Source organism: Gymnogyps californianus, chromosome 6 (assembly GCF_018139145.2).
Source record: "Gymnogyps californianus isolate 813 chromosome 6, ASM1813914v2, whole genome shotgun sequence".
Classification (NCBI taxonomy): Eukaryota; Metazoa; Chordata; class Aves; order Accipitriformes; family Cathartidae; genus Gymnogyps; species Gymnogyps californianus.
This window is the reverse complement of record NC_059476.1, coordinates 16,410,520-16,433,420: the sequence shown is the minus strand read 5'-3', so window position 1 is coordinate 16,433,420 and position 22,901 is coordinate 16,410,520. Positions and strand designations below refer to the sequence as shown.

General features: G+C 38.4%; 1 protein-coding gene across 1 annotated transcript; it reads right to left on the bottom strand.

Annotated features, from left to right (window-relative positions):
• Positions 1–468: 468 nt before the first annotated feature.
• On the bottom strand, positions 469–22,674 carry LOC127018098 (ligand-dependent corepressor-like). Its single transcript, XM_050899447.1, is given in 5 exon segments — positions 469–1,716; positions 1,719–2,116; positions 4,968–5,061; positions 7,939–8,226; positions 22,648–22,674. Coding segments are annotated over 4 exon segments (1,299 nt in total). The 5' UTR covers positions 8,177–8,226; positions 22,648–22,674; the 3' UTR covers positions 469–1,147.
• Positions 22,675–22,901: the final 227 nt, after the last annotated feature.

The window sequence follows — 22,901 nt, the reverse complement described above, 5'->3', positions numbered from 1 at the left end:
AACAAGCTCCTTCACTAATGTGGATATTTGGGCAGACTACTGAGGTTGTAACGTTTGAGATCACTGTTTTGTGGGCTTTTTTCTTTTTTTTTTTTTTTCTTTTTTGCAATATCACAGTAGTTTGTTACACAAATCCCCCTTCCCCAGATTAGAGTCATTTAAACTAGTTGTTGGAACCACATAGTTTAGTAAACTCAGAATCAAGTCTGTAAAAAGCATAAAGGTCACAAAGAACCATAGTTCTGTTATAATGAGGCATACCCTAATACATCATTTAGTGTACCCTGACTGCTCCTGACTGTGAGAAGCTTGTCTTCCGTGAGATAAGGCTACATCCTCAAGCAGGTGAGTCTAAATATCACCCTTCAAAAATATCAAACAAAATTACAGCGAAGGTAGTGTTACAAATAATTAACTGACATATTCTGAAGGTAGTGTATGTAGGTTTTCCCTCCCCTTCCCTCCCCTCCGGGTGAGCACTAAGCAGACAGTGAATGGTAAGTATATTTAATTTAGAAAGAAAATAGTGGAGAGCCTAATTAGACCCAATTGATTATCCATCTAATAAACAAATCTCTGAGTTCAAGAGAGGTACCATTCCTAAATAACTTGATTTAGCTTAAATCTTTCAATCAACTGGATCAAAGAAAAGGAGGGGGAAAAAGATTTCTGAAACATTTTGAAGAATGACAGTCTGATTCCTATTCGAAAAATGCCTGGTTTTAGGAGAGTATCAGTTTAACAAAGTGGACTTATTTCTATAAAGGCAGACACGAAAAATCCAACACCAGAAGTTCAGGCAGGCTCTACAGGCAAGATGTCCACTTCCACAGATCGGCATTCTTTGTGAGGTAACTCAACTCTCTATTACAGAGAAACATGCAAAAGGCAAAAGAAGGAAAAAAAAAAAAAAAGAAAAAAGGGGGTAGTGGGCAGGTGAAGGAGGGAAACTGCACCATACCAGGCTAGAAAAATTTACAAATGTGACATTCAGAGCACACCTTTCACCTGTGTTCACACAAGTCTATGCTAAACTGCAAAGGAAAGAGCATTGCAGTAAATAGGAGAAACAGGTGTGCTCAGTGGTGGTTGAACTATGCAGTAGTGCTCACCCAGTTTGCAAAGTAATTGGCACTCTACAACATCCCTACTCATCTTTCAATTCATTTGCACTTTGTGCTCCTTCTCCCTGGGGATCTAATTCAATCTTTACTGAAACATCCTGCCCCTCCGACCTCATTAATTTCATTTTTTTCTTTGGAGGGTTTTTCAAAGTGCCCAGCCTCTCTTTAACTTTGTACTCCAGTGTACTGTGGGGGATCCCATAAATACTCTGAGCTTTGGAAACACTCATTTTCCCGCTCATAACCACAGAAATTGCTTCCTCCAGTATCTCGCTGTTGTACTGTCTGTATCTCCCTCTCTTCTTCCTAGGTTGCTTGGAGCCAGGATCTCCCTCTTGATCTGAGGTGGGATATGGCTGTCCAGAGGTAGACTGCTCAGCATCTGAGCCCCAGGAATCTGGTCCAGCATCCAGCAAATTTCTCCTGTTTTGTTTTGGAAGGATAGCCCTTAACTTTTTGCTAAGCGCGCTCTCCGTTTGTGAACCCATTACCAAAGAGCTATAGCTGTACTGGTCACCAGTGCGGGACTCCCATGAAAGGTCCATGCCTCGAACTTGTGGTATCTTTAAATCCACAGGAGACGAATGGCTCAGTCCTTTTTCCCATCCTGTTTAGTTTGAAGTGCCATTTTTTGAAAGGCAGAGTTTTCTGTAAGAAAAGGAAGGTCACTGATGTTGCTGAGTGCACCATTTCCCCTGAATTTCATGCGGCTGAAATTGAATTCGTAGTGTGGTTTTGCCCAAGAAGCCTCCCTGGATAATATTAAGTGCTGTCCATGATTCTGTAGTCCAGATGGCCCATGGCTGGCAGCCGTAGAAAACTGGTTTCTGCTCAGCAGTTCTTCACTAATCTGGAGTGATCGAGCCAGCGGTACTTTAAGAGATGTGGAGTGGCCATAACCTTCCCTGGTTCCATCCTGCAAGCTTCTTGGAGGTACCCCATCACCACTCTGTAGTCCCTCCGGATGGTGCTGGCTGGGTCTCCCAGGTCGCCTAATTGGATGGAAGGAAACTGATGTGAGCAGGACTTGCACAGGTAGGGAGGGATGGGTGAGGGGGCCACTCCTTTATTAGAAGGCCTTGCTTGGGTAACATCACTTTTTGTGTTATTTATTTTTCTCTAAAATTTTTTTATTTTATTTTTTTATTTTAATTTTTTTTTTTTTTAAGTCTCAGCATCAGTCAGTTTTAAAACTTGTTCGCAAAAAAAGAGAAGCTTTTTGGGCAAAGAAAAATGAAACCTGTTGGCTGGTCTCTGGTTGGGTTCACAAATTCTCGGAGTAGAAAAGACTTCGCGCAAGCGTCTGAAAATAGCACCTTAATTACAAAGTAGTAATCAATCGCCATAGATCTACACACAACTGTGTTACTGGCGTGACGTTACCACTAAACAAGTACAGTAATAAAAGAGTAAGCCGAAGTGCAACATATTCAACATGCAAATATGACTGCCACCTGCAGTATCTACACATAGGTGGAAACCTTGGATGGTGTTCGCTTACATCGTATTGAAGAATTGCTGCTCAGGATTAAAAAAAAAAATGCTTAGCAGGCCTCAAAGGTATTTGCTTGACTTTCATTAAGCACCAAATATGAAAGCTGGGACACTGCAGATCACAAAGGAAAATACTGCATTACACTAGACTTACCGAATTGCTCTCTTAACAACTAATTGCATATATACATGTCCCTGATTCTCATTTGATACATAGAATGGCTAGAAAAAAAAAAAAAGATCCTAGCTCCAACTGTCATACAGATCAAGGGTTAATTGCAGAAAAAGCGGTATGTATTTTTACCATTTTCCTTTCATCACAGGTGTTCTTTCTATGACACAAAGTACTACTACTGCAGATGAACATGTGTATTTTAGTATTTTGCTTGCTTAGCCCCCTATAGTAACTAAGTCACACTAGTTTCAAAATCCACCCCCATGGTGGATTTTTCCATGTTCAACATACAGATTAACGAAGAGACTAGTAAGCGATTCTATTTTAATGCTCTGGGACGCTATACTGATGTAAAGCCCTCTAGCTAAGTCAGCATTATTTAAGGATAGGATACGTACTACTGAAAAGCTACATTATTCTTTTTAATATCACATTGGGATTTAAAAAAAAAAAAAGTCTTTAGAGAAAAGACATCCACTGAAAGGACCTGGCACATAACATACACAGTGCTTGATACATATGCTGCTAGCTTCTGTCCAGGATGCAACAGGTCATAGTTGAAGTGGGTAACAAGAGTCAACAAGGATTCAGAACAAAACCCAGAGAAATGAATGAACATTTGCTATTCCAGAGAACTCTCTCAATCAATCTGCATTCTCTGCCCCTTCTACAGCATGTATCAGCATCAGAATGCGCACCGGTGTTTCTACGCCTGAATAAAGGTCATATTGGCAGCTAACTAGGACAGAGGGTCACACCTGATTTCACTGATGCTAAACAGACTGCAGTCACCCTCAGTTACTACACACCTGTACAAGTAACCACAGGTGCCAGTATGCCACATCCTCTCTTGACCATCAGGACAGTGCCAGATGCTGGCCCTGCCATCCCTGTGTGTTAGACTTCGGCCCTCACTTAATACACAAACACGGGAACAAACAATACACAGCCTCGACGGCTTCTGCGGCCTTCCTAGGAAAATAAAGCTGGAAATAACCTGTTCAGAATTGAAAGAGAAGAGCTGGTGGGGAAGGTTTATGGTAAAGAATTGTGAAAAAGTATTAAGACTAACTTTTAAACAAGGATTGAAGTATTTTATTAAACAAGGATTGAAGTATTTTATTAATAGAAATGTTAAATGGAAAAAGTAATTTTGAAGGGAGAAATCTGAGACAGTAATATTTTTCCAGAGAAATGCGAAAGTTAAATCAGTTGTTAGCAGTACATGGGATGGGGGGTGGTGGGTTGTTAGTTTAAAATTTCTAGTTTTTCAAAGTCTATTGTAAAGCTAAACCAGCAATTAAATGGCAGTTTAAACCATATACTGTTTCTGTACTTCACTAAAAAAATTACTTGTTCACAGTAGCTTCAAGAAAAAATTCTCCCATCAACACCCCAAATCCCTCTTACTCCCAGTCAGCCTCTCCAGTACAATTAACTCAATCCTAGCTAAGAGTAAAGGGTTTCTAAATGTATGCAAACAGTGACCACTATAAATATGAAACCTTAAAGAAATTTTGTTGATAACATTCTTTCACACCTTGAACTAATTAAGCCAAGACTAGTACACCACATTTTTAAAAAAAAAAACTTGTTCAGTGCTACAGTACAATCACAAATCCAAAAAGCCATATTTAAAGTTTTCTTAACTACCAGACTCCCCCCCCCCCCCCTTTCTTTTTTTAAGTTGTGGTTTATGCTAGGAAATATTAACGAAGAACATGCAGTGATTTAAATCTAATTCAGCTTGGTTCATCACCCAAATCATTGCTACCACTAAAATAAACTTTTCTGTTAGCTAACTTTCCCCTAAGTGAAATGAAATCTAAATTATATTGCCAAGCCTCTAAGACTCTTCATACATTTAACTGAACTTGCATCTCCACGGACATCACTCATCACTGAGCCCAAGAAGCAGGTAATGGATCTTGGGCTAAGTACGAAATTGGCCAAAATAACAGATATTAGAATTCTTAACTGCAAGTTAAACCTGTCTCAGTTTGTAACAACTCTTATTTGGCAGGTGGGATGAAGGTATTTACCAAATGTACAAGTTGAAAAACACATTACTCCAAAGGGTTAACACCAAAAGTAAGTTAAAATTAACAGGAGGTAAGCACACATTTTTAGTAAAAAACAGTTTTAAAAGGTCATAGTAAGTTGCTTTCTCTTACCCATTTCCTGGAGTACTGGAGCACCCTGGAGAATGACTCAGAGAGGTGCTGCCGGCACAAGGACTCTTCTTAGTGGATAAATCAAGCACACCGTCTGTAGAGACAAAAGAATGACTTCAGTGTTTGAAGAAACAGGATCAGCCACATTGTCCCTTGACAAAATAAGGCTTTGGGGCTAAAGTCATATTTAGCACAGAGCATTTTCTATTTTATTTTATTTTTAAACAAACTAAGGCTTGGATTTGTTTGCAATTTGCCTTACAAGGGACTTCAACATAGTCCTCAGAAGTCACAACAAAGTTTGGCAAAATTAAAAGTGCATCTGTTACAAGGGCCAGAGAATAAAAGATGACCTACACATGACAGTTCAGGACACAACACAGCCTGTCGCATAACTAACCCTCAGCAGTGCTAAAATGAGACATTCTTCAAGTTTCTGAGATTTGGGAGGCTTTAAGCCAGTATTTGAAATTTTTTTGATCCAAATCTCCATAGGAAAATTCATTGAGAATTTCACATTGGAAACTCAGTTTCAAATGAACACACACACACACACACACACACAAATGTGAGACGACTCCTCACCTGGCAGCTAGCTTCATCCTTTTTTCCATGCCTCCAATGGGTCCCTACTGGCAGAGCTACTGCCTTTCCCCTCTCTATTGTGCTGTTTTACTCCCTCTCTTCTTCCATATACCAAATTCTTTTTCCTGCTAGACTGCTTCTTCCATTCTCACTAATGGCACTTCCTCATGCTCACCCATACCCCTCTGCAAGCCCTTAGGTAACCTCTGCACTTCTAGGCAACAGAAGAGGGAGCGCTTTTTGCTAGAAAAGCCTTGCTCCCACTGCACTGAAACAACTTGAAATTCTGGTAATTTTAATAAGGGCAACATTGCCATAGAAGCAGCACAGCCATCTGAAATTCCTGGAAACTCTGAAACAGGAATTTATGAGGCAGAGATAAATGAAACCTGTTGGCAAGGTAAACTAGAGACATTTCAGAGCTCCCCGCTCATTCCATCTACTCAAGTAAATACCAACCAACACAAGAACAATGTAAGATGGCTTTCAGATTGCTTGAAGTTCTCATTTGACATATGGAGAAGAAACACGATAAACTGTGAACTAGAATTAACTTACAGAAAGCTGTTCCACCCACTGCATTTGGGAACACACCATAACCCTAACTTAAGCAAGCAGAGAATTCAACCCTCCTTTTGAACAACACTTATGCAGCCACAAGATACAGAGACTGGATCAAGTAGCACCTCCTTTTCAAGGGGCTATACTGAACAGCACAGGCTGCTGCCAGAGGCACTTGAATCCATGCTTCCTCCGTCAGAAGGGTCATTATGACCTAGAAGTCTCCTAGGGCAAGTAGGACCAGCCTCATACCCCCTGGAGAATTTTACGAACTAGCTGGGTTCCCCTCAACCTGCTAGAACAGAAATATAACAAAAAGCACCACTAGCAGTCTTTCATGACAGCCTCTTAAATCTCTCATTAACAAGTTTGGCAAAACCTCTTCCCAATTACATTAAACGTAAATTGGAAAAAAAATAATTACATCAGCAAACAGATTACTGTATAAGTTAATATGCACATGTTCTAATTCCATAACAAGTGCTATGAACATTATAAATTATCTTACAGCTTTTTCGTCACATGGTAGCTAAAGAACAGTTCATGTACATGCCGCCTTCTTCACCATACAATCCTCTAATTAAAAAAAAACCCCAAAACCAAACAAGCAAAACTGACTCCCTCACTCTTTCAGTGAAAAGCTTCACAATGAGAACAGTTTAACATTTATAAACATACATGCAAGAGACATTCGTGAAATACATTTATAATAAAATTAGCTAGAAACAAACGCCTATCAGCTAAATGTATAGATCCTCACTTCAAGAAAGACACCATGCAACCTTTCACTGCAGTTTTGTAACTCAAGTGTGGCAACAACTTTCAATAAGTGCAATATGTGTCCAGATGCCCAAGCTGCATATTGTTGGACACATAAAATTAATCTTTTTACAAAAGGCTTCATAAACGTCAGTTCAAAGAATAAAGGGATACCTACAATTCTGTACTAGCTAGCAAAAGGCTTTTTTTTTTTTTTTTAAAGGCACCTTTTCTACTTGAGGATGGACAGCCTACTTCGTATTTGACAGAATGATTTCAGACACGAATACATTTCTAAAGAAGGGTAAAGGGGCTAATTTTAATCCTATCAGTAGGATACACTTCTGATAACCTCTATTCAACAGTTTCAGAAAAAACCCATTCACATACTATAATCACTCACAGAATTTGCTTGTTAAAAAACATTTTTGATAGCAAGCAGGTTTTCTAATTAAAACAAGCTCTGCAACACTGTAACAAGTTATTCAATCTGTGCTCTGCAGAACAAGTCTATTTTTAAGGTAGAAAAGAGACATTTCTTCCAAATGCATAAACATGGAAGTTTTGTACAGTTCATGGGGATCATTTTTACAGCCTTCACAAAGCAATTTCTCACAGACTTAAAAGATACTGTTTTCACACTATGACCAGAAAGAAAATAAATCAGTCCTTCAGTCAGACTGTGTACTGATCTTCAGAAAGGAGACAACATTATGGTTTTCATGACCATGTGAACTTGTCTTATCAGCAAGCATACTGTCTATTTTGGCAGACTGTTTCTTGCAGCTCCCAGCAGGAACAGCACACTTGTCCCCCGAGTTTGGAGCAGGTCCATCCCCTTTGCCCTTCTTCAGAAAAATCACTCATGTCTACGGGCCTACCTTCTTTCAAAAAAGTCTCTTCTCTCCCAGCCACATCTAGCCAGTCATTATTTTATTGTAAAAACAGCTACCGCTTTTCCACTTTACATTTTAGGTAAAATTGCAAACTTCCAATTGTCTGGTTTTGCAACAAGAATGCCATTAACGGATCGCCGTAAGATGCAAGACACTGATAAGAGTCCTACCTTGTTCACTAGGTTCTGACTGAGACTTTCTGACAGTAAGGTCCAGAGGTGAGTCTTGGTCAGCCATGAGAAGTTTGCTGAGCACAGGGTTCTGAGCAGTTGCAGCCGTGGGAGAGGAGGCGACCAGAGATGCTTTCAGCAGGCTTTGGTTCTTTGTGCTATTGGGCTGGCTGGAGTCCTGAGTAGAGCTATTTTTTGAGGTATATTCAGCAGCAAACTGTCGGATCATTCGCTGCATGATCTCACGGGCCACTAGGGGAATATTGGGGTCAGAGACCCTAGGACTGTCTGTAAATATTAGAGATTTTTTTTTAAGGAAGCACTTTAAGTAAAACAGCTTTTACATTAAGTCATTGTTTATTTAAAAAAAAAAAAAAAACAAACTAGGGAAAAAAAAAATGAAAGCCAAAGATAAAATAGTTTCTGCAGAAAATGTACTATAGTCTTAGAATACCTGAACAAGAACCATTGCTAATTCTGGTAATAACCTTCCCAAAATAAATTTCCTAAGAGAAATATGCAATCTCATCTCTTGTTTTCAAATATAGATATATTCGACCAGACCTTTAAGAGGGGTGGAAATGGAAAGGAGAGCTAGACCCATGAAGAAAAGTACTAAGTAATGAAGCTCATTCAAAAAAAAATGGAACAGGTTATTCAGTGGAAGAATTGAGTAACTTACCTGCAGCTACAGAAGGGGAGAAAGGAGAATAAAGTTGCAGCAGTCCCCTACAAGTTTACTGAGAAATAAAGCCCTACAGTTCCAATTCTTCAAAATAATTGACATGAAGATCAAATGTTCAAGTGTCTTCCATCCCATTCTATCTATTCCTTTTGACATTTCTATCATTATAATCAATGAAGCATCAGGGATTACCCAAAGAACTTTCACATATATAGAAAACCAAGATCTGTCACATGAAAAGTAATTCTATTTCTAGAAGAGCTGCTAAATCTATTAGTAAGAAACGTCAAATGGAACAGGTAGACATTCCAATTTATTTATATGAAATAGTGTATAAATACAAAGGTATTTGGGGATGTGGGCAACCCAAAAATATATTGGCAAAAATCACTATTTTAGACCAGTACTAATTCATGATGTGAAAGCAAATCTGTAACTCCTAAATCACAGAAGCTAAGTCCTGCCACTTCACCTCAAACACTGATTGTGTTCTTTGGCCAAATCAGTTGGTTTTGGGTTTTTTTAAAAAAAAAAAAAAAAAACAAAACAAAAAAAACCCAAAACACCACAAAACAACCAACCAAAAACCAAACAAAACAACACACCACAGCCACACAATAAATCCACAAATGGCTCAAAAGGTTTGATTTTCTATTCTGAAGAAACATTCAGAGAAAATTGTGCAGTAGAAGGCCAAACAAATCTTTAAAAGCAGCTCTCAAAACGGAACAATAGAAAAGTGTTAACTTCCTCTTTAAAAAAAATTGCCCAGGTTGAAAGGTAATCTATTGAGATTGAACTATTAGAAGCATTAGCAAAATCTTCTGTGGGACATTTCAGCGTTAGATTTGCCTTTTGCCATCATTTTTGACAAAAGTACATCAATCCAACAAACAGGCTTTAGTGTATCTGTAAAGGATGACTGACATGAAGGTTTGAGCATGGAGTTGCCCACAAACCAGAGAGCAGCAGTAAACAGCTACTGTGCTTCTTGATGAAAAACCATAATGAGCTTTAAATACTTATCAAGCCCAAACTCCTTCCCGTTAAGCACAGCTTTCTAAATCTAAAACCTTATACAGTCACCATGTATATTCTTATAGGGGTATAATAGCTGTAAACTTCCAAGATGTTTATGTAAATACGTAATCATTTTCTTGTAAAATCTACAGGATGTTTTATTGTTGCTAAGGATGAGACCAGTAGATGAGCCAAACTTAAATTTAGGTACATTTATATTCTCAATTTCTTCCCAAATGGTCCACAAGGACGCAAGCCTGGAGAAGCATGGAGGCTTTTTTCCACTATGGTGACATTTCTTCCATTTTCTAACCTCTTTACTATAACCTGCTGAAGGACATATGAAAGGCTCTAGGAAAGCTCAGAAGGGCACAAACTGATGGCATGATCACACTGATACCAACTATTCGACACTTGCTTGTAGCATATACAAGTGGGGCTGGCAGGAATGCAGAGCTCTATAGCACCTATGTTTTCTGAAGAATCATGCCTTTACTGTGCACCCATGTTCATATGTACAATTCAGTAATGCTTACAGCTGAACATATTTCCAAATTCAGGGAGAAAATATTACATATGCCTACAGCCATGCATTTTTGTAATCTGCAACTTCAAAGAATCAGCATAGAGTGACTATTGAGAGCTTTCTAGTGCTGCTCAAGATAAACTCTCTAATTCAGGACATGAAACTCAATTTTCAACCAGAAGGGTAGTTACCTAGCACATTAAAAGGCTTCTTGCTTAATACAAAGCCTGAATGCTAAGGATTAAAACTGTTTAAAAGCGAGTGCAAAATATTTGCTGGTGCCTCTGCAGCATCACTTGAAATCAACCAGATGTTTATTGTGACTCCAAGTGTCTAGGTTTTCTGAAAAAAATAAACTAAAACTAACTAAAACATAGAGCTTCTCAGAGAAGAAAACTACAGCAAATATTTATCAGCTATGAACAGTCTAAAGCAGTACCTCTGAGCTTTAAAACCTTAATAGCTTTTGTGCATTTTATCTATACTGAAATCTTAGAAGGGCAGTATCAAACAAAAAAAGGTATGATTTCATTAAACCATCAAAAGAAGGTCCTATCCTGTCACAAGGTAGAGGTAATGGACGACTAGGTACTACCACTCTGCTTGCACTGGAAAGTATGAATATTTGAAAGAAGCATTACTGAGTCAGAGTGCCATGGGCACAAAGCAGAGAGAAAGTACCTAAGATTAATGGACAGTAAACCTGTTCAGAAAGTTTGCTGATCCTGCTAATTACCTATGTATGTTAAGTGCATAAGTGCACGTCTGTCCTGGTTTCGGCTCTGGGGTTAAACCATGACAACGTCCTTGACATGCAACAGGCATCTGTTCGCAGAACATCTGCATTTTCTCTGATCTGCCTGGGCTACAAAATACCAGTCTCAAATGTTACTGGCAGTGAGGATGGAAAGAAAAAAAGAACTAATTGCTGGCATGAAACCAGGAGAGCCAAGCATCTCTGAGCAACATAGGAGCAGAGTTCTGCCATTCTTTGTGTCCTCTTTGGTATGACAGTGCCTGGGGATCTTATGGCAGTGGCATGAGTTAGAATAACCTTTCAAGCAATCTAAATACAGCCACGCTTGATAACGATGCATTAAGGATTCAGAACTGACTTCCTGCCAGGCTTCTTCCCCTCCCTTACTACTCTTGCACCAAGCACAGCTCTGCCAGAGGAAGGAAAGCAAGGGTGTACTAAAAAAATTCTCAAAGATGCTTAGACACCTGAAGTGATTTCATTGTCTTCATTCTGTGTATCTGACAATGGACAGAGCATTAAACCCCTCATTAGCACACTGCAATATCTGCCAATAGTTTTCCAACAATTAGGGAAGTATGCATTCCTAGTAAGACACACACAGAGGTCATACATAAAAATTTAAGCACAATGTTAAAGGGGTGAAGTCTTTAATAAACAATTTGGAAGTGATGGAACTGCATTTTTTTTCCTCTCACCAGAAAAGTAATATGGAAAAAAGTATATTTTCTCTAGATCTTTGTTTTCTTAAACCCTTCTGGATTTAAAGAGAGATGGGATAAATCTAAAAGCAAAAGGAAACCTTAACCTTAAAAGAAAAAAAAAAAAAAAAACACAACAAAACACTGAAAAGTAAGACTTGGAATAAAAGCATTATCTGAACTATCCTTCCTACCATCCTACGTGCTTCTATACTTTATGCAATACATCATAATGTATAGTTTGTATTTATTCAAGTCATAAAAGAAAGGCTAAGATACTGTTATCTACTTAAAACACCTTTAAATATTTTGGTCACTAGGAGGAAGGGCTGAGGACTGGCTACAGCAATTTCTAATTTGTGAAACTGAAGCCTCACATTGTCCCCAGCAGACAGGTTGGAATTACTGATTTGGCAGATTTTCTCACACATGGGTTAGACTGATAAGTACAATGTACTTTCATTCAGGATGCATTTGGAAGCAACCTCTGGATTCCCATTTCTCAGATTGGTAGAAAATAGTGAAATGAGTTTTGTGCCTTCCTAAGAGCACAGTTTAACTGATATAACTCTCCAGAAGAGATTTAGAAGATTTTCTAGCATTGAGCTACTGTTATTGTTCTCAGCATATTCCACAGTACTGATTTTCCAATTCTTTTGCTGATCACATTCTGAATTCTCCATATACCCCCCTTAGCACTATTCCAACAATACTTTATACTGTGGATTGCTGGGGCTGGGGTGAGTAATCACTACAGACCATAGTGAGAAGACTGCTGACCTTTAAGAAAAACTGCATTAGTATACATCCCATTAAAATAAAATAAAATAAAATAAATAAATAATAATTTACCCACCTACTACCACCACCGCCACTTGCCCCTTCTTCCAAACAGCCCACTCACCTAAAGATTGGTTTCAGGGGAGCAGTTCTGCTGGGTAAGAACTGAGTCATTCCTCCAAAAGTGCAAAACACCAGTGTTCTCATGGAGACATTTGTTTTAGGGTTAAATATGTTACACACTCTTCCTCTGTCCCAAGCCCACACTGTTGCATTGCTACATTATTTGATAGTCAATTTTTACTCTTGATAAATATATATATATAAAAAAGAAGACAACTGAAAAATACTGAACATACAATAACTTGAATGTCAGATCTTTGATACCTGCATTGCATGCAAAAAGACCAGCAAGAGATACCATTCCCCCCCCCTCTTAAAACCAACCTTTTCTGTAAAAGACTGCATTGAGGAACTCTTCCGCTTGCCTTTCAAAACGAATGATTTTTGCTTGCTCTTGTCTAAGCAGAGCTTCTTGTCCAGCTTCCGAGGCTGGCTCATCCAGACTGACTAAGTGTTCCTGCAAAGATATTTAATAACTGTAAGATCTTCCTGACTTCAAAATGAATAAAGTTCCTTAGGCATTAAGTATTTTACTAAATTCAGAACTTTGTTATGTACTCAGCCCAGAGTTGAATCTATTGAAATCACAACTTGATTTTTGACTGCTCCAGAACATTGTACTTTGTCCTGTTTTCTTGTTGTAAATGCAGCAGAAGCCTGTACGATTTGATAGCATTATGGGAAATGAGAGCCCACTATAAAGAAGATTTAGATATTTTACAACACTTGGCTGCAAATCTCGTATCTAGCACTTGTTCTTTGGCTGTTACTTTTAATTCCAAGAAATAACTGCTGAAGGCAAAATACAGAAAGTTCTCCTTAATTTACACAGCGTTCATGCAAACTGAGCATAAATGACCAAGCATTAGCAAAAACCAGGTCCTTTTGTGAAAAGGCTCAGTAGTAGCTACTTTTAAGTGAAATAAACTTAAGTTATCTGCTTACAACACCCGCGAGGAATTAAAATTCAGTCTATCTCTTACACAGAACTGGAAGCAACTAAGTTATCCCAAGAATACTGCAAAACAAGTGTTTTAACTAGGATAATTAAATTGTGTGAGATGCCAGGATAAATTACTCATTTTAAATACAACTCAAGAAATCAGAAGACAATGGTTACAAAAATATGAAATCTAAATGCTTGGATTCCCCCCCTGCCCAGACACACACCGCTTTTCTCATTTCTTTCACTTTAACGCCTTGCTCCTGCTTAGGAGAACAATCTCTTTCCTGACCCTCTCCCTCCACTTTCATTTTAAGCTATATTAAAGTTACCTGTATTTACCTACTGCAGGAATGCATACACAACCACTCTCTGGGTTTAGGGAGTGTTTTGTTTTGTTAACCTTTACAAAGTATCAGTTACCATAATATCTAGGCTACATCTGGTTTTTTAGCCTCTACTGTACAAGTTGATTTCAGGTTCGTATACTCATGGGACTAGAAGGAAAGGAAAGAACTGGCAATTCATTTATAAATCACAATAAATGAAGAGAAGACATTCTTAAGTTTGTACCGTCTCAACGTCAAGAGGTTTAATGAAGCAAGCTTATATAACCAGCCCATAGCAAATTAATGAACACAGCAGTCACATGAACTACGTGCAAAGGGTAACAATATGAAATGCTGTGGACTCTGGCCTGAACAACACGGGCTCTCACCTTCAGATTTGTAATTTAACAGCTTCCAAAAGTTCTCTATCAAAAGTAAAGGGAGATACTATCTCAGACAGGGTATAGAAACAAAGCAGTATTTTATGCTAAATCAAAAGATGAGGAGCATGGGATGACGGAGGTGACAGGTGAGTAAAACACGTTTGCTGTGAAGGTAAGAGTCTGCAGGAGTAAAGACCTCACAAAGTGACTGATGCTTTTTTCCATACCAGAGAGATTCCATTCTATGCTGGCTGTCACAGGAAAGACTAGTGCTTTTGACATAGCGTTAAAGAATACGAATTTGAAAATAAAACCATTCACCTCTGTGCCAGGTAGTCCTGTACCAGTAACCAGCAGTAGTACTCTCGCGGTTCACTGGCATTTTATGAACACACTGAAAATGCAGTTGTACTTTTCCGATACTTAAAATATGTGAAGTATCTGTACAGGATTTCACAATAAAAATATTTGCAGCAAATAATCCCAATATTTTTGTAAGAGTTACTCTTCAGGTGAGACTTCATAGAACATACTTGCATTCTCTTTTTGAAACTGTGTTCTTGCATCTGGCAAAGTTTAATGCAGGATCTGTCCTAGTTATTGACAGCCATTCTGAGTCAAGCTCCATTATCTTTTAGGCATTATCAGGATAATTGTAAACTCAGCTTATCAGTTTGTGTAAAAAGCAGACATTTGTGCAAATTAACTAATAACTGAAGTAATCTAGGCATACAGAAGTGTTAGAACAATCACTGGAATAGCTAAGCATTTACAGACAAACTGCTTTAAGTTTTACTTTAAAAGGAATCTCTGCAAACTGATGTGCAGAGATCTGGCTATATAAGATCCATTAGAGTTAATTAGCATCCTCTGGCTAGAGTCCCACAAGCCATTGCAAAAAACTTAATTCAAAGGACAAACAGAGAATTCAGAATTGAAGAAAACATTACCCCTTCAACCTGATCTGATCTGCCCTTTGACAGACTATAGGTCTGGAAGAAGCCTAAAATTAAAAAACCCCTTGCCCAACACAACGCATTTCAAATCTTCCTAGTACTTTTTGCAACTAAGATAATATATAGTAAGTACTAGCCTAGGAACTCAGTGGAAACATAGTTCAGTGGCAGCATAAACGCAAACCATAAACAAGTTTAGTTTATATTACTCATATAAAGGTGATGTATAAAGAGTACAATTTAATCTACCTAGGCTAACTAAAGCTGTACATTTTCTACATAGAGAAGGAATGAAGAAAATGGGATCAGTCAAAAAAAAAAATTGTAAGTGGCTTACAATGGAGAATGGCTGAATAAAGGATCATTTGATCTGCATTCAGAAGAGGGAGATAGCAAGGCAATGGCAGCACTTAGTTCTTTCCATTCAAACTAAGAAGCGTGCATCTCTTTACATGTATGATTTTTATCAATGTCCATGCTAGGACATCAAAATGTAAAGACATACAGTTACATAAGAGTCAGATTTAACCTTGTGCATAGAAAAAAAATCTTCAGCTATTTTCTGGCATCTGCAGTACAGCACTGACTACATGAGACAAAATATACTGGAAAGATTTCTGTTTATTGTATTTTTAAATTATTTTCTTATCAATTGTGTCACAATTATTCCAGCAATCTTCGCAGCTGGTTCACCCTTAGAGGGAAACTTCAAGTTTCCACACTAAATATTTGTGATTGCTATTCAAAGTCAGCTTCCAAAAGTGTGGGGTTTTGGGGTGTGTTTCATTGGTTGGTTTGGTTTTTGTTGGTTTTTTATTTTTATATTTTCCACCATTTCTTCCCAATAACCATTATTTGGATCCACTACCTTCAGTCTTACCCTCTCACTCTACAGTCCCGAATCATATCAGAGTTTTCAGTACCAACATGCAGGTAGTAGGAAGAAGAAAAACCTATTAATATTTAGATGGCATTATCATTGGTTACAAATACCCTGGAAAAAACCCAACCAGTTACTTTTACATATTATTTATAACACAGCATTCATTCTATTCTCTTTGTTCTTCTCTTCAGGAGGGAACCATGCCCCAGAGCATCCCTGGAATCCCATCAGTGAACATGCAATACCACTATATTGAACAATAATGCTTCAGGAAAAGATACTCGGAGTGGTTTGCACAAGCTCCCAAAGGGCTAAAGCTCTTTTTGTATGTTAAGATATACAGCATAACTATATAATTAAGTCAAAGAGCCTTAAAAATACAGGGCTCAGGTTTTCAAAATGCAAGGTCAATGCGTGACCTTGAGAGACCACCTAATCCTGGACAGCCCGGCCTCGTCAGCACTAGTGCTGGATCCTCATTGAGACCCTCCTTGTAGGAAATGTTGATACAGCAATTCTAAATGCTAAACTGCTGGCATGAAGAGAAAGGTATGATGCAGGCTGTTTTTGTATAGATATGGCAACAGCAGCTTCATGTGTAAGCCACAGGCCGCACGCAGATGGAGCAGGAACTGCCCACAAGCTAGAATAGTACGAGACAATTCCTACCCATCTTTGCGGAGAAAATGGAGGGAGGCTTCCCACAGACTACCCGTGGCTGACCAGCCAACCCATGGACCCTAGGGATACAGTCCAGCTTCCCACCCCACCCCAAGGCAAGATCAGGAACAGTGAGTAAGAAAGGAATGTTTCGGCATCCCTAGGTTGTCTTCTCCAACACTTCATTTTCCTTAAGACCATACAGTCTTTTTAACTCTTAGCAAGTGCAAAGGAGAATAATCATCTATTTTCTGTAGACAAGTCTTAAGGGCACCAGAGATTGTCATCTTTCCTTCTCTTCCTTCTACCTTCAAGACCAAGTCATTCTTGTTGCTCTCATTTCAATGCTATTCAGTTTGCTTACGTCTCTCAAAATGCTACACCCAGCTGAGCCTGCACCAGCATTCAGGTAAGAGAAGAATTTCCTCTCCAGGTATTAAGACAAATGCCTTTCTGGATATATCCCCCAAAATAGTTTACTGCTTTTACAATGCTGACTTTTCAGACATCTGTAATTTGTGTCTTGATAAAACACGTCTGTCTGTCCTGTTTCTCAAATTTATCGAGATCATTTTCAATTCTGAGCATGCCCTTTAAAGCATCTAGAACTGGTTCCCAGCTTGGCATCAACAAAAATTCAGATGGTTTAATTAGTTTTAAGACATACCTCGCTTACTGAACATACATACTTTTATAGTAAGAAACAGTATTATTTCCTTATTAACCAAGATGACTGATGTCAGATTTATCAAATTCAAAACAAATTTAACTTGACTGATCCATAGCTATTGAATATCATTCATTATCTATAGAAGGAGGGGAGAAAAAGAAAGAAAAGTCAGTGGAAATACAATATGCTTACATTCATATTTATGTACAAGCAAAACTGTAACCCCGCATTACTACGGAACACAGTTGGAGACTATCACAAACAGCCTCTTCAGGTTTTAGCCTCCATATCAAACTATTTCCCAATACAAAATTGACAGTCTAAATGCTTGAGATTTTTAAAAGTGATGAAATCCATTAAAAATGTTTTAGAGCATCTTCCAGTGCACTTAGGATCTCTGTACACAGTTTAAACACATTCTAAAGCCATCAAAAAATAAGAGTTCCGCAACTTCAACTCATTTTCAGATATTTCCTTTGCCATCTTCAATTATTCTATGAGTTAACGCTTTAAATGATAGTGATAGCTTCTCTTTGGAATTATTCAGACACTTACCACAGTTTACTTCTTATTGTTTATGTTCCTCCATAGTGAAAGGACACCAGATTCAGAGGCTGTTATTATGATTAATCATAATCAAGTAATGGCATGATATTACCTTTTAGATGTTTGTGTAAAGCAGTTACAAGCTTTTAAAAATATCCAAACCATATCAGAGTAACTTTGAATTTTAAAATGACTCCTTCACATGCTGTACCCTACCACACTTCTTCACAACTGAAAGAATCATTAGAAGTCCTTACACTGACGCCCAGGTACTTTATGGTACTTCGAAGACCAGACTCAACCTTCTGCCGTCAACAGCATGAGACCCCAGAATACGCTCCTAGAAGTCATTTTCTCTCTGGCTATTTTTGTAGCTTAAATATATCTATAAAATAGTTAATGTGCTTAGGAGTATTATCCTTCTTGTTCTGCTCTCACCAACTAATGAGATTAGTCATGTCCTCCCCCCCCCCCTTTTTTTAAATACATATGAATTGCTTTCTGTAGCTTTAGACAACAGTGTTTTCTTTTCCAAATGAATATACTCAACTGAATTCTCTTTAAGGACTCTTTTTCTAGTTTCCCCTCTTATTACTGGTGCCTTCTTCTGACCTTATCTGCATCTTTTTTAAAAAATAAATCTTAAACTAGGCTTGAGCTCCAACTATGAGCAAGTGACAGTAGAGACTACCTCATTTGATACAAAAATTCTACATGGAGCCACAGATTTCTTCTGTAATGATAGCTCTGTCAATTTATTTAACAAGCCACACTGAAAAATTAAGAACCGTAATTAAAAAGAGATAACTCAAGTACACTTAAAGTTCAATTTGTCTGAATTGATGGGTCTTCTCTGTACCACAACCTTTTAGAAGGAAAAGCTTCACAAAAAAAAAAAACCCAACCAAAAACCCAACCACGCTGCAAACTACACTATCTTAAATCTTCCCTGTCAAGGATAAAGCCCACAAGGAATTGAGAATTACCACATTTGCAGATTATCCAAATGAGAATTCACCAGGTTTGGTCCCATAGAGCCTGATCTACTTCCTCTCGTTATGAGTGGGCAGCTAGAGCCGCTAACTTTCTCTTTTTTGTCTTTCATGCCCATCAATGTACACATGCATTTCTGCACACAGGCACCTGTGTTAATAACCTGGTAGCAGCTCCTTAGGTAACTAGTTATTCTCTCTGATCATACCATACTGAAACAATTGTGTATTCTGCATTATATGATGGAAGAAAAAAAATTCCAATTTCTAAAAGCTTTACATTATTGCACATAACCCTTTGGATTTGGGCAAAAATATGTCTGGGAAGATTTTAGCTCCCTACTTTGTCTGTATTTTATTATCCCTTTCCAACGAAAACACTTAAGTCCATTTCTCTATCAAAAACTGTCTTGTATTTTGACTGCCAAAAAAATCCATGCATTTGCTCAGTATTTGCAAGTAGAACTACCGCTACAAATAAATTAATCTTTTCAGAATACTTCAGCAGATGGTTCTCCATCCTTTGAAGAATGCATGTAATTGAATCTGATTGCTTGTAAAAGCAAGAACCAACATCACTGAAATGGGTGGGAGAGCAAGCGTAGTTTTTTCTCCCTTAAACAGCTCTGCCAATAAACTAATCTTGGCTTCCAGTTCTCATCCTGTAGTCCAGAACTCTGTTCTCCTTGAGCACAACTACCGGCCTCCTAAATTACAGGTAATTCTTAAGGGCAAACGAAATCCAGAAAAAAACCCTTAAGATTTTTATTGATTTTGAACTTGTCAGACCAGGTACCTACATGTCACTCAAAGATGACAATCAAGTACACTGATTAATTATTCCACTAATCCAAAAGGAGGTATTGGTAGAGATGTACTCATTGGAAAAAAAGGCCAGCGACACACTGTTGTAATAATGTGGTTTGTGGCTATCTTGCTCCCAGCTACAATATCAATTACACACCTTTTAATTCTGTAACTCACCAGTATAGAAGCACAAACCCAAATCATCCCATCCTGCCCAGTTCTTTCCCTAAAAAGGTAAGAGGATGCACATCAACAATAAAAAAAAGGCAGAATAGAGGATGTCGCACAGAAAGCACAACTGCTACCACATTATGTACAGGAACAGACAAGTTTTAGCAGTTACAGAAGACTGAGCCTGCAACTCCCTAAAAAGAAGAGTTAAAGATATCATTACAGATGTTGAATGGAAGAGATTTCAAATAAACTAGTATCACTTCTACTTTAGTTTAGTCCATCAGCTGAAGACTGTCCATCATTTGGCTAAATACCAAATGAAGTTACAAACTTTTTTGTAACAATTAAGTATCAGATGTTTTATTTCAAATTATGATGTTGTTAAAGCCATACTATTTGAAGACCCCCATAGAAGAGTCATATTTAACTCTTGCAAGCTAATGACAGCAGTGCAGCAATTTGGCACACTCACAGAAGAAAGGAAGCACTCGCACCCTGCCATCTCTCTCAGCTGACACACAAGACATCACTAGGTCTAAAAGAAGCCATATTCTTCCCTCAAAAACCAAACTAAAAAAACCAAACCAAAAAAATCCAAGCCCAACAGAACTGATACAGAGACTGGGGAACAGGAAAGAAAAAAAAAAAAACCAAACCAAAAAACTCCAACCCTTACATACTCCAAAGAAGCCCCGTGCGAAGCATGAGGAGAATCACCAGGATTAACAGAGAAGTCACAAGTCTGATTTGAATGGACTGGTTCACCCTCCTTCCCTGCTCCCCCCCTCCCAAACAGCCAGTGATCCCTGGCCATGCAGCAAACTAGCACGCGTACAAAGCTCTCTTTGCTGTCCCTGTTTATCAATCAGCTGTAAGAAAAATGATTTAAACAGGTATTTTTGGCCACTAAAATGTGAAGTGACAGAAATTGCATAGGTTTTATTTATAAAAATTACTCTACCCAAGCCCACAGTGGCTGACTGACACTACCACAGCCTTTCCTAACTCACATTTCTCTCCAGTCTGCTCAGAACTTACAACCTCCTTCCCCTTCACCTAGCGCCTTTGCCTAGCGAAGCTGCATGCCCCACTGCATTCTGTGTCAATCTGTACACAATCCTAAAATCTCCTTAGACCCCTGATGCCAAAACACCACGGAGCACACCAGACGTGAACACATCTGCATCTTTTCTTTCACCCATTTAAAAGCCACCACACAGTACAATGGGAAACCATGTGAGGAACCTTTACATAAATAACTACCACTAGCATAAGGAATACATCGCCGTTTTCTCAGTGATACTCATAATCATGGGCTACACTTTACTATGTGAAACTAGAAAGAAAAGCCTGGCAAAGTACATGAAAATATAAATAGTGATATCTCAGCTTCTGTCTAAAGGTTGTGTGGAAGCTTGAAAAGGACAAGACGACCATGCCTAATCAGCACACTATACAGTAGGCATTTGTGTTCTTAGTTTTTGTCTTCACCTAACAATCACCGATTTTCAGAAGCTTTATTTTAGTTATTGTGGACCTATGAGGATGATTGACATGTGAACAGGGTTTTTTTTGAAGATCTACCTGTACACTGTTAGATTCTCCCAGACTATGACCAGTCTCTGACCACACCACAAAATTAATTTCTGATCAACTCACAACTTAACTAGAATTGTGCTAAACACTCAATTTTGTCTTTTTATGAGATGACATAGGTGAAACAAGACAAAACTCCTTACAGCACAAGCATACCTACAGCTTACCTGCTGTCAGTCTCAATGAAAGAAAGTATTACACCTTACATCTGTTCTAAATGCAAGCATTCCTAACCCTCCTCCCCATGCCTTAACAAAAACTGTAATACAAAAACAAGCATAAACTGGCAACATGGCAAGTATCAGTGTCAACAACGTACTTCCTTTATGAATAAGCCATGCAGCCATACATGTTAGCTGCTGCAGAGGAAAGGGTGCTTTTGTTTCATTTCTAAGTTGACAGAGATCCACTCTGCATGTTATTTTACATTGTGCAGGAAGAAGTAGTAGTTAAGAGTTCCAGCAAATGAAGTTTTGCCAAGACAGAGGAGCCTTCCTTCCTATGCTATAGAACAATCATTATTTCAACACATGGGCTGAGCAACAATCACGTATAGCATGGTAGCCTTTGTTTCAATTACAGCTATAATCTCATTAAGAAAACAAACTGCAAGTTTATTATGTTGGCAAAGCTGACTTGTCCACATTTAGGCTCTGACTTGGTTATAAACAAGCACAGTACAAAACCTACCATACATATGAGCCCTTTAATAAAAGGATATGGCCCACAGGGAAAGAGATTCCAAGATACAGAACAAGACTGTAGGTTGTTAAAATGGACCACATTTCCATACTGAAGATAAGCCCAGCATCTGATTGTAGTAAACATGCACAAGCCACAGTCTGGCTGCCTTAGGAAGGGTTTCATGATCCCAACAAAATCTCTTACAAAGAACTCAAAAAAACCAAACCAAACAAAAAACACCAAACAGAAAGAGCCACTACACCAAAAAAAAAAAAAAAAAAAAAATCTGCATCACATACTACAAAGAAAAAGTTGCAGAGAAGAGGTAAGTCTCTTCATTAACTTGCATTATTTTAATTCAGAAAGCCTTTTTCCGAAGGAGGGGAAAGGGGTAGGAGGTTGCAGATTTTCTATGTTCAGTTAACTAGGAGCAGCAAACTCCCTCCCTTTGTCCCTCCCCTACAACTACTAGCTTCACACATCTGCATTGTTACCTTCACTTTTTCTCTTCTCAGGCAGCAGAAAAGACAATTTTCATCAAAAGACCAATCAGAAACACCTTCAGGCTCACAGTCTGTAAATCAGAGGAATAGCAAATTACTTCATATTCATAAACCGCGACACAACTGGAGCCAAGAGAAATGCCGAGTTAAATACCTGTTTCACAACATTCTTGCCTGCATTCTGAGGATGCAGGCTTCATTTCGGCCATTTTTCTAAATCCCCAGATTACCAAACTGTATACATT